This window comes from Arachis ipaensis, chromosome B2 (assembly GCF_059453495.1).
Source record: "Arachis ipaensis isolate K30076 ecotype BB chromosome B2, ASM5945349v1, whole genome shotgun sequence".
Lineage (NCBI taxonomy): Eukaryota > Viridiplantae > Streptophyta > Magnoliopsida > Fabales > Fabaceae > Arachis > Arachis ipaensis.
The window spans coordinates 121,654,208-121,675,630 of NC_142437.1; the positions used below are offsets into that span (position 1 = coordinate 121,654,208).

The 21,423-nt window shown below is 29.0% G+C and overlaps 2 protein-coding genes across 2 annotated transcripts; both read left to right on the forward strand.

The window, feature by feature from the left end:
• Positions 1–3,770: 3,770 nt before the first annotated feature.
• On the forward strand, positions 3,771–5,215 carry LOC107628588 (uncharacterized). Its single transcript, XM_016331216.3, has 3 exons — positions 3,771–3,904; positions 4,184–4,332; positions 4,560–5,215. Exons 1-3 carry the CDS (start codon positions 3,786–3,788, stop codon positions 5,213–5,215), a joined length of 924 nt encoding a protein of 307 aa, XP_016186702.3. The 5' UTR covers positions 3,771–3,785.
• A 4,277-nt stretch (positions 5,216–9,492) lies between these two features.
• LOC148575451 (MATH domain and coiled-coil domain-containing protein At3g44790-like) lies at positions 9,493–11,193 on the forward strand. Its single transcript, XM_088504156.1, has 3 exons — positions 9,493–9,605; positions 9,723–9,874; positions 10,526–11,193. Exons 1-3 carry the CDS (start codon positions 9,493–9,495, stop codon positions 11,191–11,193), a joined length of 933 nt encoding a protein of 310 aa, XP_088360282.1.
• Positions 11,194–21,423: the final 10,230 nt, after the last annotated feature.

The following is a 21,423-nucleotide window of genomic DNA, read 5'->3' on the forward strand; positions in this document are numbered from 1 at the left end:
CATTTTTTAAAGAGTCATAAAGAAGTAAAGGACATGGATGGTGATACTTATGATGAGCTTCAGGATTTGTAGGAGCAACTTAATTCTTTTGGATTTGATGATTTGACTTTGTTGAAAAATGGTGTTAAAAAATATATGATGAAAAAAATGAAAAAAAATGCGCGTAGCTTAATTTAAGTGTGATTAAGTTGTGATGGTAGCGTGTTTTTCAATTCTAGTACAGCTGGTTTTGGTTGTCTTGCGCAATCATAAAAGAAACTGGGTGGTTGGAACTTGGAAGTGCTGGAATGGTCTCGGAAATTGGGTGGTTGGAACTTGAAAGTACTGAAATGGTCTCGGAAACAAGTGTAACGTGATTTAACCTAGGCTCTTTGTTTCTCTTTTTCTTTTTTCTTTTTTTCAGCAAAAAAAAAAATTAAGTGTGATTAGTATGTTTGGCTTAATTTCTTTGGACTTCATTAATATGTTTGACTTTATTTGAATGTTATGGTTATTTCGTATTTACTTTAATATTTAATATTGCTATTTTAGAAATGTTTGGAGATAATACTATTCAGTCCAAAATTATTTAATATTTTTAATTTTTACTTCATTTATTTGGAGATAATATGAAAATGGATTTGGCGTCTCTAAAGTTGTTCATTTACTTTGTAGAGAAAAGTAACGCAATCTAAGTCATTGATAATATAAATGGTTTTGATCATCTTAAATAAATAAATAATAAATAAATGCATTAAAAGACCGTGTGAGTTTTTCTTTTTATTTCATCTTCTTTCTATTTTATTTAGTTTTTTCTTTCTTTTCTTCAACAAAAAAATTTATTTTCGGTTCTATTTTTTCACAATATTTAATTCTCTTTTAATATTTTATTATCATATTCTTCCATGATATTGTTGTTATTTTGGTTATCTTCTTTTTTTTTTATTTTTGTCTTCTATAACTTACATTTAAAGTTTTGTCATGAAAGAGATTAATGGTGATCACTAGTAATCTTTCATTTTTTTGAATCATGAATAATTTTTTGAAAAATCTTATAAAAAAATAAAATTAATTAATTTAAATTGGATCAAGAAATATTTTTTTATTTTAATATAAAAAAAATACTCATGTAAATGTACTAAATCTTTCTTAGATAAATGTACTCAATTTTTTTGTTTATCCTTAAAATAAGAATCTAATTGAGAACAAACTAAAGAGTGTTTAGAATAATTAATGATGTGATGTTAGTTTAATAGATCTCTAAAAAATTTATATTGATATACATTAAGTTAATTTATTTATATTTTTATGTGTTTGTTGAAAAAAAAGAAAGAAAAAATTAAATAAAATAGAAAGAAGATGTAATAAAAAGAAAAACTCACACGGTATTGGAAACTGCTGCTCGCACGAATTTTTAAGGTTTTTTTAATGTATTTATTTATTATTTATTTATTTAAGATGATCAAAACTATTTATATTATTAATGGCTTAGATTGCATTACTTTTCTCTCTAAACTAAATGAACAACTTCATAGAAGACAAATTCTATGAAAATTTAGTGGTTCTGGTTACTCATCGTTTATAACTTCAACTGAGTTTCATGATCTAATAAAGGATTTCTTATGCTATCGTGGCTGAAGTTTGTGTTGAGAATGATGGCCATCAATATCATACTAATGATAATCGCATAATTCCTTTGATTACAAGAAATAACAACAACAATTTAGTGGATTTCAAGGGTTTATGCAAAGTAAAAAAATATTTTGTTCTAACTATTGGCCTGGAGGAAGCGTATTCTAAGCATCCTAAACTTATTGAAGGAGTAAAAAGAAGAAATCGGAGTGAAAAATTTTCTGAAAAGTCATTCATAGCTTTGGGAAGAGTTTTTCATTTTTTAAAGAATTATAAAGATGTAAAGGACATTAATGATGATGTTGTTAAGGAACTTCATAATTTGTGGGAGGAATTTGAATCTTTTGAATCTAATGATTTGACTTGGTTGGAAAATAATGTTAAAATCTATACGGTAAAAAGGTTGAAGGAGAATGTGAATCTTGACTGGTGAAATGTTAACTCTGTAAATATGAGCTTTAACAATGTCAAAATTTGTAATGCCTTAAAATCGTTCTTTTATTAGATGATTTTAGACAATAATTTTTTATAGTGTTACTGTTAAAGTTTAATTTTTTATTATTTATAGAAATAAAATAAAATCGTTCTCTTTGACTAATTTAAAGAACAATTTTATAACGTTACAATTATTTGTTTTTAAGCAACGATTTTTTAATGTTATTTAAATAATTATACAAAAGATACGCATAAAAATCATTACCTAAGAATACTTAATTTATAGTACATATAAAAAACGTTATGCTATACTTTAAAAGCATTTTATTAGATAGTCTTAGACAACAGTTTTTATAATATTATTATTGAAGTTCAATTTTTCATTACGTTACAACAACAAATAAAACTGTTCTTTTTTACTATTTTAAAAAATAATTTTATAATCATTATAACAATTTTTTTATCAAGCAATAATTTTCTAATATTATTTAAATAATTATACAAATAAAAAGATACAATGGTTTTTAATTCGTTGTCCAAATTAATAACAAAGCTAAAACGGCATAAAACTGTTACCTATCGAATTATAATTTTAAGCTGTTCTTTGAAATTGTTATAAAAACGGATGCCTATAACAATAACAAAGACAGCAAATTATATCATTATGATATATTGATATTTAATGTTAGTAAACAGTGAATGCAAATAGTTAATGAATTATAACTCAAATAATATAGCCTCTTCATACTTACCTAAAAGATGGCAGGTTCGAATCTCTTTATCTTTAGTAAAAAAGAAAAACAGTAAATGCAAATATCTTTGTTTAGTTACATTTTGGGATAAATTATTAAAATGGTACTATTTTGTGGACAAAATATTTAAAAAAAAAATTATAAATGACAAACAATTTTTTTAAAAATTTTAAAGTGACAAAAATATACAAAATCACATTTTTTTAAGTAAAATAATTTTATATTTGAAATATAATTTGTACATTTAAATAAAATTTTTGTATAAATATTTTGAATAATTTTAGAAAATTCATGCAAAATTTGATCTCTAAACTTCTCATTTTTTTTAATTTCGATTATTTAAAAAAAATTATATAAAAAGACCAGAGTAAAATTATCAAATTTTAAAATAAAAATATTTTATTTTTAACTATATTTATAAAAATTATATCAAAATTCAATATTTAAAATCTTTTTGAAAATACATTTCTAAATCTAGTTAATTTTATCATATATATTTTTAAATTTTTTTTAGATATACATTATCCAATTTATTTCCACCTCTCCGTTTATATTTCATGTCTCGTAAACATAATTCAATAAATATTACTCTTAACATTTTTCAATGCATGTTCAACCTAAAAATAAAGAGTGATTACTGTGCAACCAATTAGATTAGACATCGACTCCAACGTACCATCATAACTCAATAATGAATCTTTGGATTCCTGTGATTTCGTCCTCCGTTATATATATATACACGCGTAAGTATGAATTTGAACTTCGTCAATATCCTTCTTCTTTCTCTGTGCCCTTGCACTTTGCCTTTATTTCAACGTGGTACGTAATTCCTCCATACTCTGATCTGATAATATATAACTTTAGTTTCCTAATTTCTTATTTTCAAAAATATAAAATGTAAGAATTATTATATGAAAATCAAAGTCGCCAGGATTTCACTTACCTACTACTATTGTATGATAATATTTCAGTTATTTTGTAAGAATTATGGAAAATCATCAAACAATGAGTGAGAAGTTTGAGAAATTCACATGGACCATCAACAATAATTTCTACGTGCTGGTGGAGTTTGAGAAGTACCAGTTTGTTTTTGGTGGCTATTCATGGTACACTCAAAATAGTTATGAATACCCATTTCAAAGTTATATAAAAACATTATATTACGAGGAATGTTAGGGTCAGCAATTTTGGTATTTTGTGGCCATTAATAGTGTTTTTAATGGTGTGAGATTACATCTAATGATAGAAGATTATTCACTTTTGTTTTGATGGTTAAGTGTTGGCCAAAAAACACAAAAGTTACTGCCTCTAGATTTTTCCTTATTATTTGTATGTACCCATTGATATATTTTGACAATTTTTTTATAATTTTGAATTACTTTTAGGAGCATTTCTGTGGGTATAGATGAGAACCGCCTTATGGTCTTTATCTTGGAAGTTGTTGATTGGATTCAAGGACACAGCATCACTACAAATTTCAAGTTCTCATTTGTTAATCAGAGGGTTGACACACTCGTAAAATCAATAGCAATAGGTATCTATGCTTTTTATTAGAAGAATGGTTCACAATTGAATTAAGTTTGTTTAAGTTCTCTGAGTTAATCAACACTGTAGAATTTCGTCTCAAATATAATTTGAAATTGAATAAAATAAAATAAAATTAAATAAGCACGAAGATTAAGATTTAAGATTCTATTACTATTAGCTCCCAATTTTTAATTTAGTCAAATTTTTCTTTTGACATGTACAATTGCATGCAAGATGGACAAGTAAGATTCACTGAAGATACTCATCGTGGAAGTTGTGTTTTCAGTTGGAGGACGTCTTTGGATCCATTAGAACTTACTTTTAATGATAATTTGATCATTGTTGCCGAATTTTTCGTGAAGGAATCACCACATCATCATAACCAATTAGATGATGGAACTAGTAACACTAGTATTGATGGTTCCTCAAAACCATGTTTTCATGTTTATGAAGATTTTGAGAACACAAAGGGAAAGGGTTTTGTTCAATTGGCAGAGGAAGCTTGCCGCAAGCATCCATCAGTCATTGAATGTCATAAGAACAAAAATCATAGTTCTATGTTCACCAAGTGGGGATTCATGGCATTGGGAAGAGTGTTACATTTTCTTAAGACTAAGAAGGTGAAGGATATGAATGAGGAAGCTTGCAAGGAACTACAAGTTTTATGGGAAGAAGTAAAGGCTTTTGGGTTTGATGATTTGGCTTGGTTGGAGCCTCATGTTAAGTGTGCTTTGGGCATGAGAAATCATAAGGAGAGAGCTATGCATGTGAAAAGAATGAAGGAGAATGTGGATGCTCTAGAAGTTGATCTTAAAGTGGCAAGAGATGAATTGGTTAAAGCTCAAGAAGGTTTTGAAGAAAGGGACTTAAATGATGTGTTGGGATATTGAAGACCTACATAGCTAGGTTGGTTTCACTTTTGTGTAGAATGTCTTTAATTAAAAATATTGGTTATTAATTTTGTATCTAAGTGATTAATTACTTTAGTGTGAAATGAATTATTTGGATCCTAAATGAATATTTACTCCTTCTCTGCTCTTTTACTTATATATGCCTCTCTCTTTTTTTTAATTTGGTTTTTTTATAACTTTTTTTTTAAATTAATATGATAATTTGTCATATCTTATTGTTGTCGATTCAGCTAAACTAATCTTGTTGAGTGTTTAAACTTTTCTATATTTATTTATTTTTAATATTTTCATTTGAGCATATAATTTTTCTATTTGTTACAACTGCGATTCAAATGAGACCTTTAATAGACAACATATGAACTTCACTTGATCATGAAAGGTTATGAAAGATAAACTTGAAAGACTTATTAGTGGTTAATTAATCCCTTGAATATGAGTTTGTATTTTTAAAATATTAATAAACTCATAATGATTCCTCTTTCTCTTTTATTGTTGAACAAATTCATGATCATAATTTAGAATTTGTGGGAAGAACTTGAATATTTTGTATTCGATGATCTAACTTTGTTAGAAAATAGTGTTAAAATTTATGCGATGGAAAAGTTGAAGGAGAACATGAATCCTGATCGGGGAAATGTTTACTACAATAAATATTAATCCATCAAAGTTTGGTCTTTGTTGTATATTATGAATTATAATTCAATTCTATTTTTTTTTATTTTAAGTTTGTAACGGATGATCTTAATAATCATTATTTATTCTATATTATGAATTATAACTCAACTCTATTTATCTTTATTTTAAATTTGTAACAGATGATTTTAATAACCATTATTTTAATTTAATGATCAAAGGTTATACTATCAATTTTATGTCTATAAAAAACACCAATTTCTGATCTACATCTTAAAACACACACATACATTATATGTTCTATTTCATGTTTAACATTCTATAATAATAGAATCTTTATACCCCTTAAACACAGTAGGGGAACCACATAGTGGCAAAGGGGGCAATGACCCCCTAATTTTAATTTTTAAATGTAAATTATATGTAAATTTCAGTTTAATCTCTATTAAAATTTTATTTTAGTCTTATTTTATTATGTAAATATTTTTTGTCCCTTATAATATTTCATCTAGCTCTATCCTTGCTTAAACAATTACTGACTTGAGCGTCGGAGTGTCTTTTGCAGGTACGCACTCTCTGTGTTTTTTTTTTGCCAAAGTATACATTCTTTGGAGATGAAGAGACAAATTCGATTTCTTCTAAGTCGAGATATATATACCTAAGAAATTCATCCACACAAGAACAATTGGCGCCACATGTGGTAATGAATAAAATAATTCCTATCATAAGATTTTATGTACATTCAATTTTTTAAATCAATCTCAACAATCTTATTTAAAATTTTATTTAATACCTCTTATCAAATTTTATTCTATCGTAATTATTTATAAAATATGTACTTTATATATTCAAATTGTTGGAAGAACTTGAATCTTTTGGATTTGATGATCTGACTTGGTTGAAAAATAATATTAAAATATATATGATAAAACAGTTGAAGGAGAATGTGAATTCTGACAGTGAAATATTCACTCCAATAAATATGACCTTTAACAATATCAAAATTTGTAATGCGTTAAAATCATTCTCTTATTAGATGATTTTAGACAATAATTTTTTATAGTGCTATTATTAAAATTTAATTTTTTTATTATTTTTAATCATAAAATAAAATTATTTTCTTTGATTATTTTAAATAATGATTTTATGATTATTATAATCATTTATCTTTAAGCAATAATTTTTTAATATTGTATAAATAATTATAAAAAATACACATAAAAACCGTTTCTTAAGAATACTTAATTTATAATACACATAAAAACTATTGTTAAAATTTACTATACTTTAAAATTATTCTATTAGATAGTTTTAGACAATAATTTTTATAATGTTACTATTGAAATTTAATTTTTCATTATGTACTTATAGCCCGGGACGGAGGGAAGCAAGTAGTGGCCCCCTCCCAAATTTTAAGAAACTATACTTATTATATATGAGATATGTGTTTAAAAAATTAAAAAAAATGATATAATTTAATAAATTTGTATGTATTATTTTTTACTATGTGATGAATTTATGTCTTAATTGTTTAATTCACTAATATTTTTTACTTAACTAATTTAATATCATACCTTCGTCAAGTCTTTGTATTTTTCAAATTAATTTTTATATAGTAATCTCTATATTTATTTTTAAGAAAATTATTTATTTTTTTATATTAATATATTTAACATTTATATTATTATATTAATATTGACTTACATAGTTATATTTTGGTAATCACATGATATACTTTAGATATTATTTTTTTTAAAAAATATTCATTTTTCTTCTAAATTTACATTGTTAAATGAAAAAATTTTATAAAAATATTTTATATATTGTATTCTATAAGGGTACGGTGTCTTTCAAATAATTAATAATTAATAATTTATTTTCAAATTTTTTAAAATTTTTGAAAGAATTAATTTTAATTAATAAAATATGTGATAATTTTTAACTAAACACGCTATAAATTATTGATATTTTTAAATTTTATAATGTATTATTGATATTATTATATTTCTTTTATGTAATTATCATATTAAAAATAAAATTTTGAAAAAAATTATAATTATATATATATATATATATATATATATATATAAATTTTTTAAAAAATTAACTCTAATAACTATATGTTGATTATCTTTATGGAAAGAATAAAATTATCTAAAATTTAGCCCCTCTATATTAAAATTTTTGGATCATTCCTGCTTATAGCAACAAATAAAACTGTTCTATTTGACTATTCTAAAAAACGATTTTATAACTATACAATAATATATTTTTTATCAACCAATAATTTTCTAATATTACCAATGAGTTATAGCTAAAATAGCATATTTTTTTTATACTAATCTAAAAGATCGGGTGTTTGAATTTCTCTATTTTTGGTAAAAAAAAAATTTCTAATGTTATTTAAATACTTATAAAAATTAAAAGATACAATGATTTTCAAATTGTTAATAATAACAAGGACATGAGATTATGTCATTATCATATTTTGATATTTGATATTACTAAACAGTAAATATAAATGTCTTTGTTTAGTTACGTTTTTTAGTAAATTATTAAAATGGTACTAAAAGATTCGTGGACAAAATATTTTTAAAAAATTACAGATGACAACAATATAAAAAATTACATTTTTATAGGTAAAAAAATTTTCTATTTGAAATATGATTTGTTCATTTCAATCAAATTTTTGTATAAATATTTTGAATAATTTTAAAAAATTCATGTAAAATTTGATCTCAACTTCTCATTTTTTAATTTCATTTATTTACAATATAAAATTACAAAAAAAATTTAAAATAAAATGATCAAATTTTAAAATAAAAATATTATATTTTTAATTATATTTATAAAGATCATATCAAAATTCAATATTTAAAATCTTTTGAAAATACATTTCTAAATCTAGTTAATTTTATCATAATTTTAAAATTTTTTTGGATATACATTATCCAATTTATTTCCGCCTATTTCATGTCTGGTAAACATAATTCAAATAGACGTATGACTCTAACATTATTACTGTTAACATTTTCCAATGCATGTTCAACCAAAAAAAGAGAGTGATTACTGTGCAACGAATTAGATTAGCGCATCGATACCAATGTACCATCATAACTCGAGAATGACCCTTTTGGACTTGTTTGATTTCATCTCCGTTTTATATATAAGAATGAATCTGAATATGAATTTCAATATCCATCTACTTTCTGTTTCCTTGCACTTTGCCTTTATTTCAACTTGGTACGTTTTTCCTTCATGCTCTGTTAATAAATAACATTAATTTCCTAATTTGTTATTCTTATAAGGGTTTAGCTAATCTTGTATAAATTAAGGTTGCTAGTAATAGAAAATTTTAGATAATTTACTTTAATAAATATACAATAAATGCATTGAAATTAAAATTAAAATTTTGTATTATTTTCTATAAAAATATTTTTAATTGGTAATTTTATCGTGTGCACTAAAGACGTATATTAGTTAAACCCTTCTTATAAAAATAAAATGTCCAAGTGTATGTTGACCATTTTATAAAAATTAAAGTCCCGAAGATTTCACTAACCTACTACTATTTCATAAAAATATTTCAGTTATTTTGTAACAATTATTGGAGGGCTGTGGAAATGTTGAATCATGAAACCATGAATGAGAAGTTTGAGAAATTCACATGGACCATCAACAATTTCTCCAAGCTGGAGACTGAGGCGGAATATTTTATTGTTGGTTGCTACACATGGTACTCTCAAAATAATTATGAATACCCATTTTTTATATAAAAACACTATATTATTATATTAGTGTGTATGTGCCCATTGATAAATTTTGATTTATATAATTTTGGAATTACTTTTAGGCGCATTATTGTGTATATAGATGAGGACCTTGTGGGCATTTGCTTGAATTTTGTTGATTATTCTCTTGATTTGATTCAAGGACACAGCATCACTGTAAATTTCAAGTTGTCTCTTGTTAATCAGAGGATTAACACACTCACAAAATCAATAGGTATATATCTATGCTTTTTATTAGAAGAATGGTTCATAATTGAACTAAGCCTTGTTTAATTTATGAGTTAATCAACACAATAGAATTTCGTCTCAAATATAATTTGAAATTGAATAAAATAAAATAAAATAAAATAAAATAAAAAATAATTACGTAGATTAAGATTTAAGATTGTTTTACTATTAGCTCAGCTCCCAATTTTTAATTAGTTAAATTTATTTTAACATTTATAAAAATTTATAATACGTGTATATGGTTGCATTGACTCATTACATTTGATGAATACAACTTAATACATTTATTATGATATATATGTAGTTTTTTTTGTTAATAATATATTTCATAAAACTTATCAAAAAAGTGTTAACATATACAATTGGATGCATTTATTTGCGGTTATCTGAAATATTTGAGTGGAGCAGAACAGAAGAGTATTTGAGAGTTTAGAGACAAGTGTTGAAGGTGTACATATTGTCATTTTCGAATTATAAGAAATAGTGTGGAGTTGATCCGTTTGGTTGTTGATAGTAATACCGGAGATGACAATGAATTATTCTTGTTATTTGTGTTTATGTCTTGTTTTTAGTGTCATTTGATCTTTACTGCTCCACTTCATAAAAAAATATATATATATATACAATTGGATGCAAGATGGACAAGTTCGATTCAATAGAGATGCTGATGATGCAGCATATATTTTCATTTGGAAAATGTCTTCGGCTCAAATAAAGAGTTTAATTTTGGATGATACTTTTATAATTGTTGCCGAATTCTCCATCAATGAGGAATCGTCACATCATCAGAACCAATTAGATCATGGAGCTGGGAGAACTACTGTTGTGGATTCCCTACTAAAATCATGTTTTCATGATTATGAAGATTTAGTGAAGAACACAAAGGAAAAGGGTTTTATTCAATTGGTAGAGGAAGCTTGTCAAAAGCATCCATCACTCATTGAATGTCATAAGAACAACGATCATAGTTCTATGTTCACCAAGTGCGGATTCATGGCATTGGGAAGAGTGTTACATTTTCTTAAGACTAAGAAGGTGAAGGATATGAATGATGAAGCTTGCAAGGAACTTCAAGTTTTATGGAAAGAAGTAAAGGCTTTTGGATTTGATGATTTGGCTTGGTTGGAGCCTCGTGTTAAGTGTGCTTTCGGCATGAGTAATTATAAGGAAAAAGCTATGCATGTGAAAAAAATGAAGGAGAATGTGGCAGCTCTAGAAGTTGATCTTAAAGTGGCAAGACAAGAATTGGTTAAAGCTGAAGAAGGTTTTGAAGAAAGAGACTTAAATGATGTGTTGGGATATTGAAGACCTACCTAGCTAAGTTGGTTTCCCTTTTGTGTAGAATGTCTCTAATTAAAAATATTGGTTAATAATTTTGTATCTAAGTGATTAATTACTTTAGTGTGAAATGAGTTATCTTGGATCCTAAATGAATATTTACTCCTGTGATCTTTTACATACGAATCCTAAATGAGTTATATGCCTCTTTTTTTTTTAATTTGGTTTTTTTTTGTAACTTTTTTTTTTCAAATTAATATAGTAATTTATCATATCATAGTATTGTCGATTGACTGATTCAGCTAAACTAATCTTGTTGAGTGTTTAAACTTTTCTATAGTTATTCATTTTTAATATTTTCATGTGAGCATATAATTTTTCTTTATGTTACAACTTACAACCGAGATTCAAATGAGACCTTTTAATAAACAACAGATGAATTTCACTTGATCATGAAAGATATGAAAGAAAAACTTAAAAGATTTATTAGTGATTAGTTAATTCCTTAAATATAAGTTCGTATTTTTAAAATATTAATAAACTCTAATGATTCCTCTTTCTCTTTTATTGTTGAACAAAGTCATGATCATAATTCAAAATTTGTGGGAGGAATTTGAATCTTTTGGATTTGATAATCTAATTTGGTTGAAAAATAATATTAAAATCTTTTTTGCGGTGAAAAAGTTGAAGGAGAACATAGATCCTAACCGTAAAACAATAAACATGAACTTTAGCCCCGTCAAAATTTATAATTCTTAATGTTTTTTTATTAGATAATTTTAGACAATAATTTTTTTTATAGTATTATTAGTAAAGTTTAATTTTTTATTCTTAGCATAAGCCTTTCCATTAAAATATTGGTTAATAATTTTTTTATAGTATTATTAGGAATTATTACTATTGATCTCACATGTATTTATACTGATTCTTTAATTTTTATTTAATATTTTTAATATTATCAATTAAAATATAAGTAGTTGCGAATATTCCTGTGACAAATATATGAATTTGGATTTTTTAAATTTTAGATTTTATTTTAGAAAGTAAAATATAATCTTTTATTATTTATTTTATAAGTGAGACAAAAAATATATGAAAGAGAAAATATTCAAGTGTGAGAGATTACATTTTTCTTTTAAAGTGAAAATTTAAAATTTAGAAGATCTAAATTCTAAATATATAAAAGAAACTTCATTTATTTTTTTTAAATAAAAGTGGCATTATTGCTGTTTGCCAAGTCAAATTTAAAATTTTAATATATTTTTGTCTTCATTCTTATTCATTTATTTATTTTTTGATCGATGGATTGATTCATTTATTTATTTTAATATTTAATATAAGGTGAAAAATTATGTGTACATGAAGTTGATAGCTGAAAAGAGTTAAATAATTGATTTAACTAAATTTTTATCTAACGACAATTAGTGAAAAAGTTAACTACACCTAAATTTTTACTTTAATATAAATAGAAAAGATATCTATAAAACTTAAATGATGTTAATTAAAATTAAAGTAATATAGTTTTGGGCCACATGAAATCATTTACCTAATTATCTACTATATATCTTAGCATAAGCCTTTCCATTTTTTTTTTTTTTTTGTAATAATTCCTACTTTAATATCACTTTCAGTTTCGGAGAAAAGGAAGAAATTTATTCAAGAAGGAAGAGTTGAAACAAAAACCTCTACAACTGTGAAGTACACATGGATACTTTGTAACTTCTCTGAATTAAACCACGAACCCAAATACTCAGATACATTTTTTACAGGGGACTATCCATGGCATGTAATTATATATATAAATATATATAATTAGTTAATTACATATTATATATACCTGCAGTTTAATAAACTCATCTATATATATATATATATATATATATATAATAATTATTATTTTTTTTATTTGATTTTAGGCGAATTTTTCTGTATCCATATGAAATTGAAAAGAACTACTTATCAGTTTTTTTGGTTTATGGTGATAGTTCTTTTTTAACGACGGGTAGTTAGAGTAAAACCGCTAAATTCAAGTTCAGTCTAAAAAGTTACTACTCCCATAAAGAAAAAATATTAGGTATTTTTTTTTCTACTCTCTCAATTTAGAAAAAAAATTTATGATAGAAACTCAAGTGCAATCAATTTTACGTGAAATTAATAACTAGGGTTAATTAGACAAAAATTTAATCAAATCAGTCAAATCATTTAACGATTCTTAATTATCAACTTGTGAAGTTATGAGTTTTCACCATTTTTTTATACATGTAGTTTATTTATAATAAAGTTTGGTTACTGTCATTTCATTTGGTTTATTGATTCACATTTAATTGATTTTTTGGTTTGTATTTCTAATTTTTTTTAGTTTTTGAATTTATAAAAAAGAAACAAAAAGTACAAATTTAAAACTAAATTATTTTTATTTTTGTTCAAAAATTATACAAACAAAAGATAGTAAAAACAAAAACTCAAATCAAACATGCCTTAATTCTTAAGAATCACAAGCATACACGAGTATCAGAATTAAATATTTTATATTATTATTAGTTTTATGAATTTGATTGTTATCACATAATTTCAATTTAGTATATGATTTTGTAGAGGGTGGTGAATATGAGTTCAGCAGTGAAAAACATGAAAGCTGTGGTTTCTCACCGTTTATAACTTTAACTGAGCTTCATGATCCTAATAATGGATTTCTTGTGGACGATACTTGTACTATCTTGGCTCAAGTTTATATTGAGAATGATGTTCATCACATAATTCCTTTGGTTACAAGAAATAACACTTAGTGGATTTCAAGAGTTTATGCAAAATACGAAAAGATTTTGTTCAACTATTAGAGGAAGTATGTTCTAAACATCCTGAACTTGTTAGAAGAATGAAAAGGAGAAATTGGAGTCAAAATTTTTCTGAAAGATAGTTTATGGATTTGGGAAGAGTTCTACATTTTTTAAAGAGTCATAAAAATGTAAAGGACATGGATGATGATACTTATGAGGAGATTTGTGGGAGCAACTTAACTCTTTTGAATTTGATGATTTGACTTGGTTGAAAAATAATGTTAAAAAATATAAAGTGGAAAAAAAAAAAAAAGCGCATATATCCTGTTCTTGCTTCTTACAACTATAATATTTTCCAATCAATTGGCTTAATTTAAGTGTCATTAGTGTGTTTAGCTTAATTTCTTTGAACTTCATTAATATGTTTGACTTTATATAAATGTTATGGTTATTTCGTATTTACTTTAATATTTAACATTGCCATTTTAGAAATATTTGGAGAGAAAATAGATCCTCTCCAATGGAAAAAATATTTGAGAAAATAAAGTGTAATCTTTTACTTTTAATTTTATAAGTGGGATCAAAATTAAATAAGAGAGAAAAAACAATGAAAAATTAAATTAAACACGGAATACCAATTGGAGATAATACTATTCAGCCCAAAATTATTCAAGTTTTTTAATTTTTACTTCATTTATTTTGAGATAATATGAAAACTTAGTGGCTTAGGTTACTCGTGGTTTTATAACTTCAACTGACTTTCATGATCTAACAAAGAATTTTTTGTGCTATCGTGGCTGAAGTTTGTGTTGAAAATGACGGTCATCAACATCATCCTAATGATAATCACATAATGCCTTTGATTATAAGAAATAACAACTATTTAGTTGATTTCAAAAGTTTATGCAAAGTAAGAAAATATAATGCCTTTGATTATAAGAAATAACAACTATTTAGTTGATTTCAAAAGTTTATGCAAAGTAAGAAAATATTTTTTTGAATTTTGAAATGGAGAGTGGAGAGAGCGGGGGAGAGTCTTCGAGGGTGGCACATAGCGAGGCAGCCGGCCATGCCGGCGAGAGCAATAAGGGGGAGAGTGGAGGTGGGCATGCATCAGGTGAAAAGGAGGGAATTAAAGGAGACAATAACAAGATTCAAGGTCAGCGGATATCGTTCAGAGATAAAGTTGTGGGTGCCTCAACAAGGAGAGCTTTGGAGGTTGCTGATTCTCTTGATGGGGATAAGATGGCTACAGTAGTTGGTAAGCAAGGCGATTCGGAGATACCAACTGTGACGTTCACTGAAGAAGCAAAGGAGATATTGGCAGAGCCCTACAAAGATGCCATCGTGATCAAAGTTCTTGGAAAAAACTTTAGCTATACGGCGATCACGCACAGGCTTAAAGGAGTCTGGAGAACCAAAGGAGGATATGAGGTACTAGATGTCGGTTTTGGCTATTTCTTAGTTAAATTTGATCTCTTGGAGGATAGAGAAAAAGTTCTCCTTGGAGGACCGTGGATGATTACTGGTAGTTATGTTGCGGTTAAACCTTGGAGTTCTTCATTCAGACCTTGTGAAAACACTTTTGGATCTACCATGGTTTGGATAAGAATCACAGGTTTAAACATTAACTATTATCAAGAGAAAGCCATGAAAATGATTGCGTCAGCTGTTGGTAAACCGATCCGCATCGATTTAGCCACCAAGTCTGCAGAAAGGGGAAAGTATGCAAGAGCATGTGTGCAAATTAACTTGGGACTTCCAGTCATAAAAAAGATTCAAGTTGATGGTCATATGTATGACATAGAATATGAGCACTTGAATTTAATTTGTGAAAAATGTAGCTGCTTTGGGCATATAACAAGAGAATGTGCGAAAGAGAACAACAATGACATTGGGAAGGAAAACATGGTGAAGGAAAAAAATTTGCCGTCACTGTTTTCGGTGGATAACAATGAGAAAACGGCAGAAGGTAGTCAAATCCCAGTAAAAAATCAAAATTCAACTTTTGAATTTGGAATTAATGCCAAATCAATTCCAATTATGGAGAAGCATGGAGCAGTGGGTCTTGTGCATGATAATTTACAAGAATCACGCATGGATAGGGATACTCAAGCAAAAGAGGATGAATGGGTTACAGTTAGTAGAAAAGGCAAGGAAAAAGTGGGTAAAGGCCCCAATGTAGTGCCAAAAAAAGCCAATGTAGCAATATGCTCCAATTTGGTGAGTAAGAAATTTTCTTTTGGGTCTAATAAAATGCATGCTGGATCCTCATCAAATGCAAAGGTGAAGTCTTTATCAAATGCAAAGGTGGAGCCTAAGGAAAAGAAAGATCCTCCATCCACGCTTGGCTCTTTGGGAACAACTCAGGTGGCTTTCAAGGATCAGAGTACTCCTTTTTTTAAAGCAGGGCACAAAAGGCAGCGTCCTATTTCGCTTCAAAACTCACCTATTGAAGCATTGTCAACGGATTCTCGAGTACAAAAAGAGCTTAATAAAGCTAGTGCAACAACAAACTTGGAGAACCAACCTCAACAGAAGAATGATGGTTCTGCGACGCAAGTCCACCAGAAGACAATTGGAGACAGGGGTCCATCAACGTGAGGTAGAATGATTATAAATTCCAATTATTTAATTTATTTTTATGGATTGTGACCATTTAAATATTATTAGTTGGAATGTAAGGGGAGCGTCAAATAAGATGTCTCGGGTGCACTGTAAGGAGTTAGTACGAAAATTTCAACCAACTTTTTTTATTTTGGTGGAAACTCATATTGGGTTTGAAACTATGAAAGAATTTTGGGGGAGATTAGGCTATTATCCTGTAGGGATTGTAGATGCTGTTGGACATAAGGGAGGAATTTGGTTCCTCTCTGCTAATTTAAAATTTTCTTGTAAAATTCTTTGGGTTATGAATCAATGTGTAACTTTGGAAATTGATGGTGGTGGGCGAAGATGGATTTGCAGTGCGGTTTATGGCAGCCCTCAAGCCACTAATAGAGTAGAATTATGGAGTCATCTGCTTGATATTGGTTTGTGCATCCAGGACCCATGGGTGGTGGTTGGGGATTTTAATGATATTTTGAGTGTTCATGAGGTGAAGGGGGGTAATTACTATTCGACTCGCAGTAGTGTCTTTGCAAGTACTCTAGATTCTTGTGGTCTTTTTGATCTGACAACCTCTGGAAGACGGTTTACTTGGTTCCGTAAAATTCAAGGAAACAGAGAAATTGCAAAGAGATTAGATAGAGCTTGCTGTACTGCAGAATGGCGTCTTCTTTTTCCAGAAGCTTTTGTTGAAGTTCTCAGCCGTTCCCACTCTGATCATTGTCCCCTACTTATCCGATGTCAAGGAGTTCCTATCAAGAAAGGAAACCGGCCTTTTAGATTCCAAGCGGCATGGGCAACGCATCCTGATTACAAGGCCATTGTTCAGAAATCTTGGAATAGTACAGACTTTGGCATCCATAGGAAGTTGTTGGGGGTTCAAGAAGCTTCGTTGGAATTCAACTCTACGGTCTTCGGCAATATTTTTATTAAAAAGAGGGAATTGGAGACTTATTTGAATTGTATTCAACAAAAAATGGAGGCTGACGATGATCCGATTTTGAAGCACAAAGAGGAAGAATTGAGAGCTGAGTACAATCTAGTTTTGGCCCAGGAAGAATTGCTTTGGTACCAGAAGTCAAGAGATCAATGGGTTCGGTATGGTGATAGAAATACTAGCTTTTTCCATATGCAAACCATCATTAGAAGAAAATCTAACAAGGTTCATGGGTTGCTGGTCAGTGATGGGTCCTGGTCTAATGATCCGGAAGTTTTGCAAAGAGAGGTCGTTCATTTTTTCAAAAATATTTTTTGCTCTACTGAGCCTGTTGAGGTTAATTGCATGGGAGAAATTCCTATGCCATCTCTTAGCCAGGATGCTTGTGATAATTTGTCTAAACCAGTAACAATGTTGGAGGTTAAAGAAGCTCTGGATAATATGAGCTCGTTCAAAGCTCCTGGGCCGGATGGTTTTCAAGTTTTTTTCTTCAAGGAATATTGGGATGTGGTGGGTCATGAGGTGTGGCGTACTGTTCAGAAAGCATTCTTAGGGGAGACTTTAAGCCATTCTTTGTTGGAAACTTTGATTGTTCTTATCCCTAAATGCGACCCTCCAACTAGATTGAAGAATTTTCGGCCAATAAGCCTTTGTAATGTAATTTATAAGCTAGTGACTAAAGTGCTGGTTAATAGATTACGACCTTTTTTGGATGAGATTGTTAGCCCAACTCAGGGAGGGTTTATACATGGTAGAGGAGCGCCTGATAATATTATTGTGGCCCAAGAAGTTCTTCACTTTCTTAAGCGGACAAAGTCTAGAAAAGGAGCTATGGCTTTTAAGATTGATTTAGAAAAGGCTTATGATAGAGTTGATTGGAATTTTCTTGAGCACACTCTTGAATCTTTTGGCTTTCCTTCTCTAATTATTCGGCTTGTAATGAATTGTGTTCAGGCTTCAAATCTTTCCATCCTTTGGAATGGGAATAGATTAGACAGCTTCCAACCTCGCAGAGGGCTCAGGCAAGGAGATCCAATTTCTCCTTATTTATTTGTTTTGTGCATGGAGAGATTGGCGTGCTTCATTTCCAAACAAGTTGACGAGGGTATTTGGGATGGTGTGGCTGTTTCTAGAGGAGGACCTAGAGTTTCTCACTTGATGTTTGCAGATGACCTCCTCCTTTTTTGTAAAGCGAAGAAAAATCAAGTTCAGAATGTTGTGCACACCTTGGAGTTGTTCTGCAAAGCTTCAGGTATGAAGGTTAACATTAAAAAATCTAAAGCTATTTGTTCTAGAAATATCTCTAATAGAAGGAAGGAAATGTTGTCTGGTGTTTCTCATATTCCTTTTACTAGTGACTTAGGCAAATACTTGGGGGTGAACCTTAACCATCCTCGAGCTGCTAGGTCTATTTTTTCGGACTCTTTAGAGAAGATCAAGAATAGGCTGGCTAGTTGGAAAGGTCGGCTCCTTAACAGAGCAGGCAGGCTTTGCTTAATTAAATCTGTTGCTTCTTCTCTTCCTATTTATCAGATGCAAGTGACTCTTTTTCCTACTTCGATTTGTCAAAAGATTGATTCTGTGCTTAGACAATTCTTGTGGAAGGGAAAGGTGGGGGAGCGATGCTTAAATTATGTCAAGTGGAGCAAAGTTGTCACTCCAAGAAAATATGGAGGCTTGGGAATTAGAGATACCCAGTGTGTAAATTTTGCTTTATTAGGAAAGCTTGTTTGGCAATTACTGCATAATAATGATAAGCTTTGGGTAAGAATTATGTTGGCAAAATATTTATCTGGGAGGTCTTGCTTTTCATCCAGTTTTTCTAATAATGTTTCAAGCACTTGGCGAGCGATTTATAAGACAATAGAAAAGCTTCGTGATGGTTTTGATTGGTGTACAGGCAGGATGTCCCAATCCTTTTGGTATCATGCTTGGCGACCATGTGGAACACTAGCTCCTTTGGTTCCTTTTGTGCACATCTCTGATTCTCACTTGAAGCTAGAAGATGTCTGGTACCATGGACATTGGCGGTGGGATATTCTTTGCACAATGATTCCGGAAGAAGTTAAACTTGATTTGATGCTCTTTGATCCTATCAAGCAGGCAGGAGATAAAACAGGTTGGTTTTGGACAAACTCAAATACTCTCACCTACTCGACTAAAAGCGGGTATGAATGGCTATTGAAGAAGAAATTTGGCTGGAACGATAATGAAAATTGGCTTTGGCTTTGGCGCTTGAGAATACCGGAGAAGATAAAGTGTCTGCTCTGGCTTTGTCTCAACAACGGAGTTCCCACAGCTAGTTACCGGTTTCAAAGAGGTCTTGCTACTTCTGATTTTTGTCAGCGATGTTATCTTGCTCTAGAGGATATTAACCACTGCTTTAGGACTTGCCAAAAAGCTCGTCAGATTTGGATTAGCTTAAATTTGGGAATGACCGCTGAGGACTCTAGTTTGGATTTTGTGTCTTGGATTCGTTCTAACCTCAACAAAAATGAGTTTCTCTTTGCAGCGGCCTTTTGGTGGATTTGGAGGGATAGGAACAATGACATCTTCCATCAAGATGATCCATGGAGTAAGGAGAAAATTGTTCACTTAGTTCAACATGCTGCTCGCGATTTCTCTAAGGTTGTTACCAACCAAAAACATATTATTCCTTCCTCTTTGCAATATAACTGGGAACCACCTCCAATGAATGTCTGTAAAGTAAACTGCGATGCAAGCGTTTTTGAAAATGGGCAATTAGCGGGCTTTGGATGTATTATTAGAGACAGCATGGGAATTTGGATGAAAGGTTGTTCTGCCAGTATACCTCTTTCTAGTGTTCTCTCTTGTGAGCTTCATGCTATTTGGAGAGGGCTTGTTATGGCTTGGGATTGCGAGTGTAAAGAGGTCATATGTGAAACTGATAATCTTGATGCATTTCTTCTTGTTTCGCGAGGCACAACCAGCATGATTACGAATGACTCTGATCTGCTTGGCAAAATCAAAGAGATGCTTCAGCGCAATTGGACAGCTACTTTAGTGCTCATCCAGCGTACAGCAAACAGAGCGGCTGATTTAATGGCTAAGACTGCTGCTTTAAACAAGCAGGTGTACCTAGAGTGGTTACAACCCCCTAATAATTTAGACATTATTATTAGAGAGGAGTGTTACTCTTTCTCTTAGGTATTTTTTCTTTGTGTTATGTTCAGTCACCAAAAAAAAAGTAAGAAAATATTTTGTTCAACTATATATTGGAGGAAGCTGTGTTCTAAGCATCCTAAACTTATTGAAGGAGTGAAAAGAAGAAATCGGAGTTGAAAAATTGACTGAAAAGTCATTCATGGCTTTGGGAAGAGTTTTTTATCTTCTAAAGAGTCATAAAGATGTAAAGGACATGAATGATGATGCTGTTAAAGAACTTCATCATTTGTAGGAGGAACTTGAATCTTTTGAATTTGATGATCTGATTTGATTGGAAAATAATGTTAAAATCTATACGGTAAAAAAGTTGAAGGAGAATGTGGATTTTGACTGGTGAAATGTTCACTCCAATAAATATGAGCTTTAACAATATCAAAGTTTATAATGAGATAAATTACTAAATTGGTTCCTTATGTTTATTAGATGCCTGTTTTGGTTCTTAAGATTTAAATTAAAGTTTTCTATTTGAATCAAAAAAAATTTCATTTAATTTTAATGTAGTACCATAGTGATGTCAAGATTAAATAATTAATAACGAAATGTCCTACGCAATATAAGAACAAGATCGATCATCTGAAGAATAAGTACAAGCTCTAAAGACACAATTAATTTTGGATGCATCAATACATTTATTTATCATTCTTCTTACAATTTAAATGAAATATTTTCGATACACTAAGAAAAATAGTAAATAAATGTATTGATGTATCCACGGTTGATTTTGTATCTCTGTAGTTTGTACTTGTTCTT